Here is a 16,201-nt window from a genome sequence, read left to right on the forward strand (position 1 = left end):
AAATGTTGCTGTCTGTTGGCTGGTTTAAGCTGGTCCTTCCAGCCTGTTAAAGCTGGTCTTAGTTGGCCTAAAAAGTGGTCAAAACCCCAGTAAAACAAAGATAGTAAACGTCTTCAAATGAATTCTTAAACAAACTAAATGATGCTTATTTGAAAATATAAAAATGCAGGTTTCTGTGATGGAGGAATGGTAAGGAATGGTGGATAGACTATTCAGTTTGTACAGAATAAAAGTCATGGGGAATGGGAAGTCCCCAGTGTATAGAAACAAAACTGTGTGCGTGCACGTGCGCGCACATAGAAAAGGTCTTATTAGGGCACAATTACTAAACTTCTTCAACTACAAATATCCTTCAACAACTTCTCATGTAATTACAGTATCAATGAAATAATAGGTGGTAGGCCTATATTATAAAGACAACGAAATGAAGTACACTTGAGAAGTAATCGATAACCTGCAAGTTTACCTGCACAGAATGATATCGGGTGAAGTGGAAAGACCCGAGGAAAGTTTCAAGGGTAGACTGAACAATAACATGTATTAATAGACAACATAAAGTCTGTCAAAAAACAATGTGTCTGTATTTACATTTACATTTAGTCATTTAGCAGACGCTTTCATCCAAAGCGACTTACAAATGAGCTAAACAATGGAAGCAGTTGGAACAACATGAGGACAACAAAAAGCAAAAGCGCAGTAAATCTGGTCTCATATTCCTACTACAGTATACAAAGCTAAGGGGGGTTTTTATGGATAGAAAAAGTAGAAAATAGATAGAAGTCAGAACTAATCGGGAAGAGATGTCATTTTAGCCGATTCTCTCGCTTTATCTCTGTAAATATTGTGAGCAAAAATACATCATGGCAAGAACAGTAGTTTTTAGAAGACGTCCCATTCCCTGAAATGCCTTAAGTCTGGACTACTGTAGTGTTTCTTAAGTGATGTAGCCTACACTTTTAAGACTAAATTACTCGGCTACATACAATTAGCTTTGAATCTGGTTACATAACTTTAGGGTACAAATAATACAATTATAGTTAATAATGTTAATAATATATGATACACGGCTGTGAATGCATTTTAGTGTTGTTTTTGTTGTTAGTACTAAAACGTGGTTGTCAGGAATATGCAGACATCAGTTTGTGATCAGAGGTGGATTAGAAATGTAAGTGTGCCATCTTGTGGTGAAAGACATGTGGTCTCTAATGTCTATCTAGAACTATATGGGGAGTCTTCTCCTTTAGTTGTAGACAAAATTGTTATTGGAAATAATGGAACGGTTTTAATGCTCGACCATTTCTCCTTTATAGCATCCTTACATACCTTACGTCAATGACAGGCCGTTGTAGAAATTCCTCCTCAGCCTCCAGCATGGTGAGATTTCCCAAAGCAGCAAGGGACCAGATGATGGACTAGCAAAGAAAGAGTTAAGTCAAGTGATATCATTTCAGTATTTTTTGTACAACAAAACTGAGTGTCCTTCCTACATTAACACTTTTTACCAAATAAATCTGAGGAGCACAGCTAACACAGGACCCACCTCTGGTCAAACTTGATTGTGTCACTGTGAGTCTGTGTGGGTGTCCTGTCCAGAAATGAAGTGAGGTGAAAGTCGGTCATCAATTTGGTCCTGATTGTCAAAGTATACAGGCACAAGCATGGTCTTGGCAGAAGGATTGCAAAATATGTCAAGCCACTTTGATTTCTTTTGGCCACTGATGATGGACTGTGCAAAGCCATTAAAACATTGCCACATATGTCTCTGTAAGTCATTTATGTTTTTATTAGACAAGCTATTGGTTAAAAGTGCAGTAAATATGTCAAATGCATTCTTGAACACATTTTTATTATTTCCAAGTATTATTATTTTAATCAGGCTCGTAAATGTATTTTATATGTACATTACATAATATGATCCTTTCTTTTATTCCATATGGGAATAAAGTTTCCAATTTGAGTTTGAACATGTTTGTGATTGTTGGTGCTCAACTATTGATCTTTTGTTTTCTTAATACACATTTAATAAAATTGTTTGCTGGCTAATTATTATGTTGACTGTGCTGTTCTCACCTGTGATTAATTGTTAGTTCTGATTATGGCGCTATCCATTTTGTAGGAAGTTGTACTATGACTAACGACTTAAAATAATAAATAACTTAAGTACGTGTGCAGCTAAATTGAAATGGTTTACATATACGTAAGCCTACTGTAGTGACGTTATGTATTAATGCAAGTAAACAGGGTCAGAAGAATATGTTACCAGAAAAGGCCATCACATAGGCTATATAGAGACAGACAACAAAAGAAAATGAAAAAGAAAATAATTATGAAAATGAGTAAGAGATATCGAGTAAGCATACACGTGGTTAGCTAAGGTTGATCCAGACAGAACATCGACCTGGTCAATAAGTATACATTTTATTGTCTTTGAGTATAAATTACACATAGGCCTACATGTCTTTTTAGAAATGATTTCATATCGATATCAATGAATCGTTTAAAACTATACATGTTGGACGATTTCCTGATAACAAAAACGTTTATTTACCATAACTCGTCATGGACGGTGAAGTTATCTGTTCTTAGGTCTGTTCTGGTGGTTCTTAATGTACAGTGCCCCCTACTGGACAAATAAGTACAGAGGCGTAAAACTGCCTGCTCCAGGTGTGCAGACTCCCCTTCTCATCTATAACGATCTAACTATACTTAAAAAATAAGGAAATTAAAATAAATGGCAGATCAGTTGTAGGGTTTCTTTGTTGCTTAATTTAAAAAGCATTCTTTTAATTCAAAAATGTGTTTGTTTCACTATTTACACTCAGATCCCAGGTCCAACATGGCGGACTCAGTTGACAGTTGCAGCTGTCAATGTCACGTCTATTTATGATTACTGACCACACGCTTTATTAAATACTAACACATTGTATTAAATGATGAATAAACGGCATTAAATCGAGTACATATATTTTTTAATTCATTACTGACATGTATACCTTGAATGTAGCAACAAACAAAACAAATATTTGCAAAAATGTCTTACTGGAAATCAGATACATCACAAAACATGTATGAATCTAATCCTCAAAACACTCCAATGAACGCTTTGTGTCCCGCGCGTGAATTAGCCAGTCACGTTTTCCTACGGACCCGCATTCGCCATTCAAATAGAAACAAACAATAAAAGGTTCCAAAAATGACGTAACAACGAGATAGCAGCGTCTGACTTTAGATAACATCTTCTGAGCGTTTATAGAGGCTGAAACCACTCGCTTTGCTAGTTTTGCTGCTCGTTTTGTTGCTCATTTTGCTACTCGTTCGCTATACGGTTGACTAACGTTAACTACGGTGGATCGACGGTGAAGAAGATGGGTCAGAGATTTAGCAAAAGCGTTGTTATAACTTACAGCGTTGACGATCGGAGCGGTGTGTACAAACTACAATGTACACCAGCACCATCGACAGCAAATACATATCACTCACCTGTAAGTTGTGAAGGAGATATGAAGAAGTTTCTGGGACGGAGGAAAGGCCTCAGAACAGGTCAGGTTCAGGCTGAAGTCATCGCTGTGCCAGCTGACAGAAACACCTCTGGTAAGTAACTTAATATCATCACGATATGAGAATATGTACATTGTACACGTTCAAACGTTTAGGGTCGTTTATTGCTTTATTCTAAATATTATTTTAGTACCGTCAGTGTAGTCGCATTTGCCTAGAATGTGCAGATCAATTACTGTTTAGGTTTGGACGCTTCGATCGTCACCCAATGCCCGTTTAGTTTAGTAAGGAGAAACCAATATGTTTCTACAATTGTATGTTTATGACATCTACAAAACTAAAGCATACAAGGTCAAGAGACATTTTACTCAAGTGACCCTAAACTGCTGAACACGTTAAAACATGCAATAAAGGATTATGACAACAAATTATTGTTTATGATGCTTGCCAGTTAGTCCTACTGTAACTATTGACTAAAAGTATGATGTTAAACGTGTGCCGATGAATTAACAGATTCATTTGTTGAGAATTTGAGTAACATGTGCACTGTCCTGTCACTTTTCAATATCCTGCTATCAGTAGAATTGATTACTAATGTAAGCGTTCATTATTTTTTGGATATTCTTTGATTTAATTGATCTTGTGTTTGATCCACAGATGAGATTTCTCTCAGATTCATTCAGAATCCATCCCTTTCTCTGTTCGACTCCCTTGAACACATGTATTTTGAGATGCACTTGAACGATGACTTCGTTCAGAATCGGTCTGACTTGGATGACGATGCCTTCCAAACATCAGTCAGCAGTGAGTCGGACTGGGATGAAGAAATCCAGCAAGCTGAAGATGCTGGAGATTCAGACTGGGATGAAGAAATCCAGCAAGCTGAAGATGCTGGAGATTCAGACTGGGATGAAGAAATCCAGCAAGCTGACGACGATATTGAGTCCGACTGGGATGAAGAAATCCAGCAAGCTGAAGATGCTGGAGATTCAGACTGGGATGAAGAAATCCAGCAAGCTGACGACGATATTGAGTCCGACTGGGATGAAGAAATCCAGCAAGCTGAAGACGCTATTGAGTCCGACTGGGATGAAGAAATCCAGCAAACTGAAGACGCTATTGAGTCCGACTGGGATGAAGAAATCCAGCAAGCTGAAGACGCTGGAGATTCAGACTGGGATGAAGAAATCCAGCAAGCTGAAGACGCTATTGAGTCCGACTGGGATGAAGAAATCCAGAAAGCTGAAGTCAGGCAGTCTGATGAGAAGTCCAGTGTGTTCATTCAGGGTTAGTTTTACTGCCACAATCCCAACATAACATAAACATACACAATTTTGCTTATACGTGATTAGTTTTTATTGTTGAAACATTTTATATCAACTACTATTGTGCATATCTTTTTATAGAGATCAACTCCTGCATGTATGAGATTGGTGAAATGCTGGGTGAAGGCGGTTTTGGAGCGGTCTTTGCAGGGACCCGTGTGCACGATGGCTTGGAGGTTTGATTTTTTACTTACAGTACCTACTCAGCAAATAGTTTCTTCTTCTGTTTTGTGCTCATCTATTTAATATCTCACTCCGTCCTTTACAAACATTCCTAATGTATCTACAGTAATGTCCACTAAGTGCTTGATTTATTCATTACATTATTCACTAATAATTTTATGTTTTTATTTTTTGTTCAGGTGGCAGTGAAATATGCCAAGAAGTCTAAGCATCTGGATTATATCAGCATCGTAAATAGTCTGTGCTGTCAGTTAAAAACATTACTTGTTGTTTTTCGTTTACGTACATAAACCTCGTTTGACTTGAGTTTGTCTAAGACTAAGGTAAATTCATGTTTATTAAGCCAACTCTGTGTAATCATTCAAAAAATGGTCTTTCTTCTAGCCGGGTCATCCCGAACCCCTTCCTCGTGAGGTGGCCCTTCACATGCTTGCCTGCGAGGGAGAAATCGTTCCTGAGATCATTCGGCTCTTGGACTGGCAGGACTATCAGAACCGCTACATTATGGTCCTGGAGCGCCCGTCTCCCTGCGAGGATTTGAGTGAATTTATTGCGAGTAAAGGGGCAGAACTTGAAGAGGAGTTAGCCAGAGTCATCATGCGGCAGGCAACCACAGCTGCCTACATGTCCTGCGAACGAGGGGTTTTCCATCGTGATATCAAACTGGAGAACCTCCTCATAAGGACAGACACCATGAACGTCAAACTCATCGACTTTGGTTGCGGCGATCTGCTGAAAAAGTCGACCTATAAGTCGTATACAGGTATGTCAGACACACATCATTTACATTTGCATAAATGAGATGACAGCATTCAGATTCAGTGCTGGGCTCATTTTTAGTGGCTACAAAATACTGTGGCAGTGCAAACATATAAATGACATGAAATCTGTTTTCCTTCAGGCACAATAAACTACGTCTGCCCTGAATACTTCGAAACGGGCGAGTACCGTGGCAAGCCGTCGACGGTGTACTCACTGGGCGTACTGTTGTTCGCCATGCTGTGCAGGAGGTTTCCCAGCGATTTTGATCTGCACCTGATCAATGAAAAGACGTGGAGCAAAGACGGCTTGACTGAAGGTGAGATCTTCATCAGGGCAACTGTAATTGAAATGATATAACAACATAGATTACTATTACGAATATAAAACGGGTTATAAAAGAATATCAATCAGAGCATGTGTGCAGTGACATTCAGATAACCGAACAGTTGAAAGTAATCGTTTCTTCCATCTTTCTGCACAGAATGCTGCGGTTTGCTTCAGGCCTGTCTGCAGCAGAATCCAGATGAGCGGATCCATCTGGAAAATATTCGTGACCATGCATGGTTTGAGGTACAGTGCTAGATTTGTTTTTTTTTGTGCGTGCGTGTTTAAGTCTTTGTTTTTGTAATCTTCTTCAGCTATAGTTTATACTCCTGGCACCAAGCAAAAAAATAATAAGGCTTTAGGATTAGTCACTAGTTGGAGTACGTCCTCAATAGAGGGCTTGAGTGTATTTTGTCTATTGTGAAATGTGAGGAAAGTGACATGTCAAACCTGTCATTGACATATCTTTAAATAACACACAAGTTTTGTTTATTTCAGGTCAGCCAAGTGGAGCGATAAGTAATGAGATTAAACCAGCTTCAGTTTAGATCCAGATGACCTAAAGATTGTACGATTGCAATCATCATAAACAGCAGACCACTTCTATGAATATGGCATATCGCATTATATATTGCTTTAAAATAGGGCTGTAAAACAATTAATCACGATTAATTGCATCCGGAGCAGCCCTACTATAAAGTAGTGTTCAGTAATAAAGTACATAACGGAAGTGAAATTGCGGACACTTCAAATTACAGTGAAGAAGAATGTGCCTTTTTCCATCCTTTGACCGGCTAAAATTACACCGCGCAGTGCGCACTCTGATGTAAACAGTCTCACCTGGAGAAGAATGGCGGAAGGTGAAATATGACACGGCACTTGTCGTATTTACGTGTTTCTGAATACCACATAGCAGAACTAAATAAGAACTAAAATGCCAAAATAGCATGGATTATTGCCATTTGCATTCCACTAGTTGAAGAGTTAACTAGAGGTCTGCTAGATAAGATCAATTTTGCATCTCATAATTTACCAAATAAAATACACTCCGCTAATAGATTGTTGTTTAGGCAATAATGGTAGTGTGGCAAAACAATTCTTTTGATTTCAAGTTGGAACGCAATACAATTGTAGCTTTCCACAGAATACAGATTTTAAATATCTTTAAAGCTAAAGTATATTAGCTATCTAACTGTTTGCTGTCCGGATTAAAAGCATAAATTATAGTACTATTGTTGTACTGACACTGACAGGTAATTATTTGTCATGTGTCAGTTATAATGACCATTTAAATATCAAGCCATGAATCTAATATTACATATTTATACCACGGGGCTGTGGAATGCTTCTTTCTGATTGGCTGACGAACGTTCTATGGGTGTGCATTATTTTTCAGTCAAACGCACACCTATGAAGTAGATCCAGATCTGTCGACCGAATTACAGTTTGATATCACTGCGCCAAGTTTAAATAACAGAAAGGTTATAGTGTAGCCTACAGGCCATCACCGCACACAGCACCCTGCTCTTGATCTGACGTTTATAATGTGAAACTTTACTGTAAATGGAAACTCGTGCCGTTTCGTTTCAATAAACAAAGCGTTTCAAAAACAATAAAGAAATACATCTACTGAAATCGAATAAATGAAATGACTATATAGAAAAACAAAATGAATGAATAAACACTGATGATAGCCTACTGGTTCACTTTCCTCTTCATGCTGCTTATAACTGATAACAAATAGCCTATATTTTGATAGGCCTAGGCCTACTCTTTCAACATTTTGCATGATTTTTTTTTACTGCTGATGATAGAAACAATACGAGGAATAAATTAATAGTTCTGCCATGAAACTCTAGACAGCGCAGTCTTAAAGTCTAAACCTATCCGACATAATAACTAATACACGGTGAAGTGATTGGTTCCCTCCGTATCAGCAGCCAATGAGCTTGCTGCTCTACGTTTAAAGGAGAGATTTCTTTCTACTTTTACACAACTGTAATATAAATCTTAGGGGTCCACAGAATGTGTCTGTGAAGTTTCACCTCAAAATACACCGCAGATTTTTTATTATACCATGCCCTAATTGCCCAGTTTTGCATGTGAGGAGAAACGCGCTGTTTTGGTGTGTGTCTCTTTAAGTGCAAATGAGCTGCTAGTCTCCGCCCCCTTTTCAACAGATATGCAGCCAGGGGCAGGCTGTGAGCCTGTGCTTCCATTGACAAAAGAAGGGTCACATAAAGCGAATGAGAAACGCTGTTTCCGTCTTTAAACACCAAACACATTGTTTTCTATAAGCGAACAGACTCCTAACAAAGGCGTCATGTTTTCTACATGCGAAATTACACATGACAAACCAGTCGCGTATTTACAAACCGTAACACTGCTTTCCATAAGTGAATGTACCCACGGAAGAAGGGTCACATGAAGAGAATGAGAAACACCGTGTCTTGTCTTTGAACAACAAACACATTGTTTTCTATAAGCATACCTGTTTCCCCCGGGGCCATTCGTGAAGGTGTTCAGGTCCCCTTGGTCCGGGCTCAAACACTTTCGAGGATGTGACCCGCTATCGCGTCCTGGTGTTTCACGAGTGAAATAACAAAAATGGAGGGTGGCGGAAGATGGGTGTGAAAAACGGGAGATTCACGAGTTCGCCTATGCAGATAATAATAATAGCAGGGGTAGGTAAGGTATGCGTATTTGGCGTGCTGTCCAGGGAGCGGGCTCTGAGCTCGCCGGTTCCTTCTGAACCCGGAACACTCTCCCCCTGATAGGGGCGAGTGCACCGAGCTCGGAAATAGGGCTGTCACGATTATTAAATAATCGTCTCATCGCGATTGTTTGACCTCATCGCAATGATTTCGGATCATCGCAATTATCGCACATCTCTATAGAAGACACTAGGGGGAGCTGTAGTGAATCTGCATATTGCATATTTTAGCGTATATATTGTTACTAAAGCATGGTAATACTTGTAAAATGTACCACCACAACACAATCACTTAAAAAAAACTAAAACATATACAAATTACCTGCAGTACAATTTAATATTATTTAAGCAAATCTCAGTGTGAAAACCAGTCTACCAAAATTTCATTAACACACAAGTAAAATTTTACTGTAGTCTTGCAAGTGAGAAAAAAACAGACTAGAAGCTTTTCTATGACTGATAGTATTTTAATGGTGGCTTCAATTCACACCTGATCAATTTACTTCATTTACAAGTATTTGGCGGTTGTATTATTGACAGGTAAAAGCCTAAACCTTAAATATATGATGACCCAATTTTTTCAGATGTATTTCCAAGAAAAAAACATAGTCTTGTATTCAGAACAATATGGTCATTTCAATCGCTGAATCAAAAATGAATGAGAATTAAATGTCAAAGCTCAAAAACAGACAATTAATCGTCATAATCGCCAAAGCCCTAAAACAGACAATTAATCGACATAATCGCAATGATTTATTAGACAATTAATCGTCAATCAAATTTCATAATCGTGACAGCCCTACTCGGAAACGGCCCAAACGGTCCCAGAGCTCACCCCCAGGGGTCCTGCTGTAATAAGTGAGTTCAGGGAGAGGAGCCGGAGAGATGTTGAATTACTTGTAGAGTTTACGCAGGTAAGATTTCTGGTCTATTTATGAGAGGGCTCGCTAGAGCTGATATGGTAGATGTCGTGTTGCTGACAGTGAACCAGCCGAGTTTGATTATATGCTCCGGCTTCTCCCGAACTTTGTTAATGGAACATCATTTCTAATAGGAGTGTTGACAGGTATGTCTATAAGCAAACGGACTCCTAACAAACGCGTCACGTTATCCATATGCGAAAGGATGACAAACCAGTTGTGTATTTAGAAAACCAAACACACTGCTTTCTATAAGTGCAAGTACCCATGACAGACCCATCGCGTGTTTACAGACCATACACACTGCTTTCTATAAGTGAAGATACTCAAGACAAACCCATCGTGTGTTTACAGACCATACACACTGCTTTCTATAAGTGAAGATACTCAAGATCGCGTTTTCTCTAAGTGAAAGTAACGTTACACAGGACAATCCCGTTGCGTGTTTACAAGCCATACACATTGCTTTCTTTGCGTGAACGGACAAACGTTTCACATTGACGTTTTACCTACTTTAAAGTTGCCACAGGTCCCTGAGGTCTTACTTAAAAAAATAACGGTACTTACAATGTGTTTATTTGCAGCTTTGCCTCGTTCAGTCTGGTGGATTTCCATTGAAAACAAAATAAATCCATTGCTCTCCTGTCAGGCTGCGAACAGTGTTCTGTGCTGCTCTGTGCAGCCAACAACACAACACTTAGCATGCTTTGCTCTGCTTTGCTTACTTTTGCCATGGTGTCGGAACTAATTCACATATGTCGCTTGCGAAAACAAAAATGGTGGCAGCGCCATGGGTGGACACGTTCAGAAAAAGGGGGCGGTAATATTATAATAAGAACGACTACCTACGTCAGAAAGCGAGCGAAATCTGAACGGCTCGTTTTCTCACAGGCTTGCAGAGATAGGCTCACGAAAACAAAGTTACTGGATTGTCATTTTTCACGTTTTCTGAGTTGGTAGATGCACCAGACATCCGATTATAGCACTTAAACATTGAAAATGTCAGATTTTCATGAAATGTCCCCTTTAACATCGGAGAAACCCAGCTGTGTTTGCAGTGGTATTTATTCCATATGGGGGATATATGCTGATAATCCAACGATATTATAGAGCACATTCGCTTTTAAAGGAAATAAGGCTAAATCATGTTAGAGTTGGGTTTTGCCAATTTTATGAATGACGCGCATCGCAATACACACGAGCAAACACGCGCAGAGTTTTGCGCAGACACTCTGATCTCACTCGCTGTATTTCTCAATTTGCACAAAACACACGAATACAAACATTAAAGCTCTGCATGCAACCCAGCATTAAATGAAAACACTCCTTATATATTGGAAACGATTCAAACCAAATAAAGCATTGATTGAATGCATAGAGCAAATTTAAATAATATTATCATCACTGGCTTTTCTGTCACGTTACTGCAAACACGCATGCGCGTGGTCTCTAGTTCTAACTCACACACCATGTAGCAGTGGCTCAAGCTTCCGAGTCCGTTCGTTCATGGACGCTTGAAATGAGATGTGCAAGAAAGTAGTCCCATCAAGAGCATTTAAAAGAAGATAACAATAAAACATTTGAACAATGTCCTGTGATGTGGGAACCATGGTATAAGCAAAATAATTGACTCTGGTCAATTCAATTATTCGAAAGTTAATGCACACAGTAGTCAATTATTCCTTACGTATTTTATTCATTTCGAGATGGTTTTGACAAATTAAATGTAAATATGTCTTTTAATAACATATATGATATATTTACAAATGATTAAACCAAATGTATTTCAAATATTTCAAATTCACATTTCATGTCCAGTTTTTTTCTCATGTGGCAAGTAGCCGTGTAATAAGCAGGATAATGTACAAGCAGCCGGCTGTTATCACGAAATAATCCTCTTCAGCCCCTATCCCTTACTAATGAAACACCTTACAAATTATCAGTAAGCTTTACTTTTCATTTGTTCTTATTATTGTTTGATATTTGAAGCTATTAAACTTGTTATTTACACTATAACACTTAAGCTTGCTTATCTTTTCGACCTGTTTTTGTAATTACATTTACTACATTTATGCATTTGGCAGACACTTTTATTAAAAGCAATTACATTCAACATAATTTATTTATTTATATAGCACATTTAACGTTGTTGCCCAAATTGCTTCACAATTTTAAAATCCAATAAAATACACATATAACCAACATACACGTACGACTACATTTGTAAAAAATTCCCACATCAAACTTTCCCTACTTCAAAGGCCAGACTGAAGAAATGCGTCTTCAGCTGTGACTTAAAAACCTCTATAGACGGGGCCTGCCGAATAAACGGGAAGACTGTTCCATAACGGTGACCCTACTACTGACAAGGCTCAGTCACCTTTTGACTAGTTTTTTGACTGAGGGACAGTCAACAACGACTGATTTCCTGATGTAAGTAACCTAGCTGGTGTGTAAGACCCTGAGAGATCACTAATATAGATTGGGGGGAGGTTGTGGAACGCTTTAAAAACCCATAATAAAATCTTGAAATCAATCCTATACTTGACTGGAAGCCAGTGGAGAGATGATAACACCGGGGTAATGTGTTCCCTTTTTTTGTGCCGGTCAGAAGCCTAGCTGCGGCGTTCTGCACGTGCTGCAGTCGAGAGAGTTGCCATTGACAAATCCCTACATACAGTGATTTACAGTAATCCAGTAGCGTGGTAATAAAAGCATGGATAACAATCTCCAGTTCTCTAAAACTCAAACAGGTTTTAGTTTAGAGATAATTCTAAGATGACAAAAACTGCTTACAACTGAAGTTATCTGTCTGTCAAAACTGAGAGATGAATCTATTATGAATCTATTAGATTTCTCACACTGTCTTTCACTGTCATTTTTAGGGGAGCAAGAGCGTTGGATATCTTCTCTTTAGCCTTAGAGGGACCGAATAATATGATCTCAGATTTTTTTCCATTGAGCTGAAGAATATTATTGGAGAGCCAACCTTTATCCTCATCGAGACATTGCAACAGGGCCTGAAAAGACACTTCTAATCTTAAGCGGGAAATAGATCTGGGTGTCGTCTGCATACATGTGATAAGAAATGTTGTGGTGACAGCAAATGGATCCCAACGGGCACATATAGTGAAAATAGTATAGGACACAGAATCAAGCCCTGAGGCAGGCCATATTTTTAGGGAGCCATAGAGGATGAAACATTTGCCAAATTGACAAAGAATGTTCTATCCTTAATAGGGTTGGGAATCGAAATTCGATCCATAAGAAAGGAATCGGATTCTTTAAAAAAAAAAAAAATCAGTCGGAGCCAGGTGGTCGAGTGGTTCGTGCTCCGACATGTGGCGCCGGTGCGTCCTGGGCGACCAGAGTTCGGGTCCGGCTCGTGGTCCTTTCCCGACCCTACCCCCTCTCTCTCTCATCCACTTTGCTTCCTGTCCTCTCTGAAAAGAGTCTCTCTCTGTCAAATAAAGGCAAAAAACGCCAAAAAAAAATTCCGATTCCACTTAACGATTCCGGACCGCACGGTCACATAATTTTCACGTCATCTGTCAAGACCTGAGTAACCTGACCTGACATAGCCATCTGCGAGGACCTTCCGCTCGAATACTAAAAGTCAGTTCACACGATGGACCGTGGAAGGCGCACTAAAGTGTGGCTGCATTTTGCGAAATCACAAAAAGACAAAGCTAAGTGTAATTATTGTGACAAACTATTATGTTGCAAGACGGGTGTCACCAGCAATATGGCAAAGCATCTGCGGTGGGTTCATCGTATCGAATTACAAGAATGCACCGTGTTTGATGCGTTACGCATCCCGAGTGCCCACACTTCATTTTTTTGCACTATAAAATCATACCTGTTTATTTTATACTGCTACGGGAATCTGATAGTGTATTTCCGTTGTTAAATCATTCTGCATATTTATTTCATACTGGTAGTACAATATGATAGGGTATTGCGCGGTAAATTAATCCTACATGTTTATTTTATGCTGGTAGGACTATCTGACAGGGTATTTACGCTGTACACTTATTTTATGTGTTTATTTTAAACTGGTAGGACTATCTGACAGGGTATTTTGCATTGTAAAATCATCCTACCTGTTTATTTAGTCAATGCGTTGTCAGGACCCGGGCTCGAACTCGCGTCTCTGGTGTAAGGGGTAGTCACTACACCAGTCGAGCCACGTGGTATCGGATGGAACCCAGAAGATATAGGCAGACACAGCAGGTTAAGTATTCCAGTTTAATGAACAAAAAAGGCCAAAGGCAAACGCAGTGTCTTCACAAAAGTAAATAATCCAATAGGTGGAGAGGTAAATCCACAGAGTCCAAAATCAAAAACCTCGTGATCAAAAATAGAATAAACTCAAAAAAGCAGGGTTCGCAGGGGAACAAACACATACCAAAAAATGGAGGTCACAACAGAAATCCAGTCTCGGGAGGCAAGCAAGCAATAGTCCACACGGGTAGAACACACAAGGTTGAGTACTAAAAAAAAAAAATAAAAAAAAGAAAAAAAGGAAAAAAAAAAGATTAAAAAAAAAAAAAGAAAACAAGGCACAGGTGAAAACAACTACTCAAATTAAACAGGGATCAAAACCAGAACACAATGGGGACTCCTAGTGGCCAAAACAAGACATGACAGGCAGAATGGTGACATGCGTTTTAGATTATATTAAATTTTGCCCTGCAGTAGGAAAATCTGACAGGGTAGGACAATTCGACAGAACACCGGCACATGATGCTACACGTGAGACCCCCTTCTCCCTCGCTTCGAAAGGAAGGCTCACACAAGACACTTTTTTGTGTGTTCAGCTGTAACTAATGGCGCAAAATAAATATTTTTCATCTTGCTTGACTTTTATTGCTTTTTCACCGCTTTGGAATCGAAACTAAGAATCGTTAGGAATCGGAATCGATAAGCAGAATCGAATTTGGAATCGGAATCGATAAATTTGAAACGATGCCCAACCCTAATCCTTAAAGAGGTGCTGCAACGGTGTGTCATGCATTCTGACTTCTTTACAATGTTAAACGTGCTGTCTTCTCATGCTTAACATGGTCAACTTGTCAAAAAACGAGTTGGGCGTATTACGTAGTATTTCTGTGCTCGATACACTCCCCCAGCGATCGTACAGGTTTCGGAAAGTTTTTTTCGAACATATAAAACTGTTTCATAACAATTTTTCTGCAGCAAGGAGAGCAGGAGAAGGAGCATGCGCAGACGTCACTTTCACTTGTGTGCAGGAGAGAGAGAGAGAGCATACGTTTGCAAAGTTCAGGTGTTTGTTTGTTCACTGCGTTTGGGTGATGAATGTTATATAAACGGTGGATATAACGCTGGATTTGGAGATCATTTGAAACTGATATATGGAGCCGTCCCAGCGCTAAAAGATGCTGGACATGAACTGCATGCGGTGAGTGAAACTGATGTCTGTGTTTTGTTGGCAGTGGGTGCGCACGTGCTTTAGTTCAGCCTACCCCTCCCCCCCGCACGCACTGTATGCTTTCGGAAATAATCGTACAGCTGTATCTCTCTTTTATAAATGTGATCAAACTAAATACTCTTTGAAGATACGAAGTATGCAATACTACTCTATAGGTACTCAAGATTAATATGAGATTGGCAGAAACCGCGTGTGTTAGGGCCGCTTTAATATAGGACTGGAACCATTTCAAGGCAATTCTCTGGAACCCCACCTCATACTCCAACTGATTTAACAGAATCGAATGATCTACAGTGTCAAAAGCGACACTGAGATCTAACAATAAAAACTGCAGACATCCCGGAATCAACCGCTAGCAATAGATCATTTAACATTGCATTATACTATACATTTGTTTCTAAGTATGTGCAATCCCTGGGATTGAACTCATGACCTTGTCGTTGCTAACGCCATGCTTTAACCACTGAGCCACAGGAAAGCTTCATAATTCATTTAATCACAGTAACAATAGTCGTCTAGTCTAGTCGTCTACTGTAATAAAAGCTTCATCAATTACAGCAACATAAACATTTTATACCGGTACAAGCCTATTTAAAAGACAACTGAACACATCTCTGTGTTACTGTATTTCTTGGACAGCACATTTTGTGTTACTTGTACACAACTTGTGTTGTCCCTTTCATTTATTTCACACAAAATGTTAAAATAACACATCATGTGTTAAATAGCATAACACTAAATATGTTAATAATTAACACATCCTTTTTAAGAGTGTAAGCTTACTTTTATAAAATAAATTCTATTAGTTTAAATATGTTGTTGTCTTTTGTTAATTTTAAAGTGATACTTCAGCCATGAATCAAAATTTCCCCATGTTTTACTCACCCTCAAGGAATCCTAAATGAATATGACTTTTTTCTTGCAAAATAATGCCGTCTGATTTGTAATACCATGTACCCTTTTACTTCCAAGCGGTAGAATGAGAGTGAATGGGGGGCAATTTTTGAAGCTCCAAAAAGTGCAT

The 16,201-nt window shown here is 39.0% G+C and overlaps 1 protein-coding gene across 1 annotated transcript; it reads left to right on the forward strand.

The window, feature by feature from the left end:
- Window positions 1-3,500: 3,500 nt before the first annotated feature.
- Window positions 3,501-6,611, forward strand: LOC130545357 (serine/threonine-protein kinase pim-2-like). Its single transcript, XM_057319799.1, has 8 exons — window positions 3,501-3,591; window positions 4,156-4,785; window positions 4,905-4,999; window positions 5,186-5,236; window positions 5,391-5,769; window positions 5,908-6,084; window positions 6,250-6,338; window positions 6,591-6,611. The coding sequence occupies exons 1-8, from the start codon at window positions 3,501-3,503 to the stop codon at window positions 6,609-6,611; spliced, it is 1,533 nt and encodes a 510-aa protein (XP_057175782.1).
- The last annotated feature ends 9,590 nt before the right edge of the window (window positions 6,612-16,201 follow it).

This window comes from Triplophysa rosa, linkage group LG21, assembly GCF_024868665.1.
Source record: "Triplophysa rosa linkage group LG21, Trosa_1v2, whole genome shotgun sequence".
Lineage (NCBI taxonomy): Eukaryota > Metazoa > Chordata > Actinopteri > Cypriniformes > Nemacheilidae > Triplophysa > Triplophysa rosa.

What these genes read in the sequence shown, in the direction of transcription:
- LOC130545357 (XM_057319799.1), top strand. Translation starts at nt 3,501, where the DNA reads ATGAAGAAGTTTCTGGGACGGAGGAAAGGCCTCAGAACAGGTCAGGTT. An exon ending in GTGTGCACGATGGCTTGGAG is followed by an intron (nt 5,000 to 5,185) that starts GTTTGATTTTTT and finishes TTTTTTGTTCAG; the next exon opens with GTGGCAGTGAAATATGCCAA. An exon ending in CAAAGACGGCTTGACTGAAG is followed by an intron (nt 6,085 to 6,249) that starts GTGAGATCTTCA and finishes CTTTCTGCACAG; the next exon opens with AATGCTGCGGTTTGCTTCAG.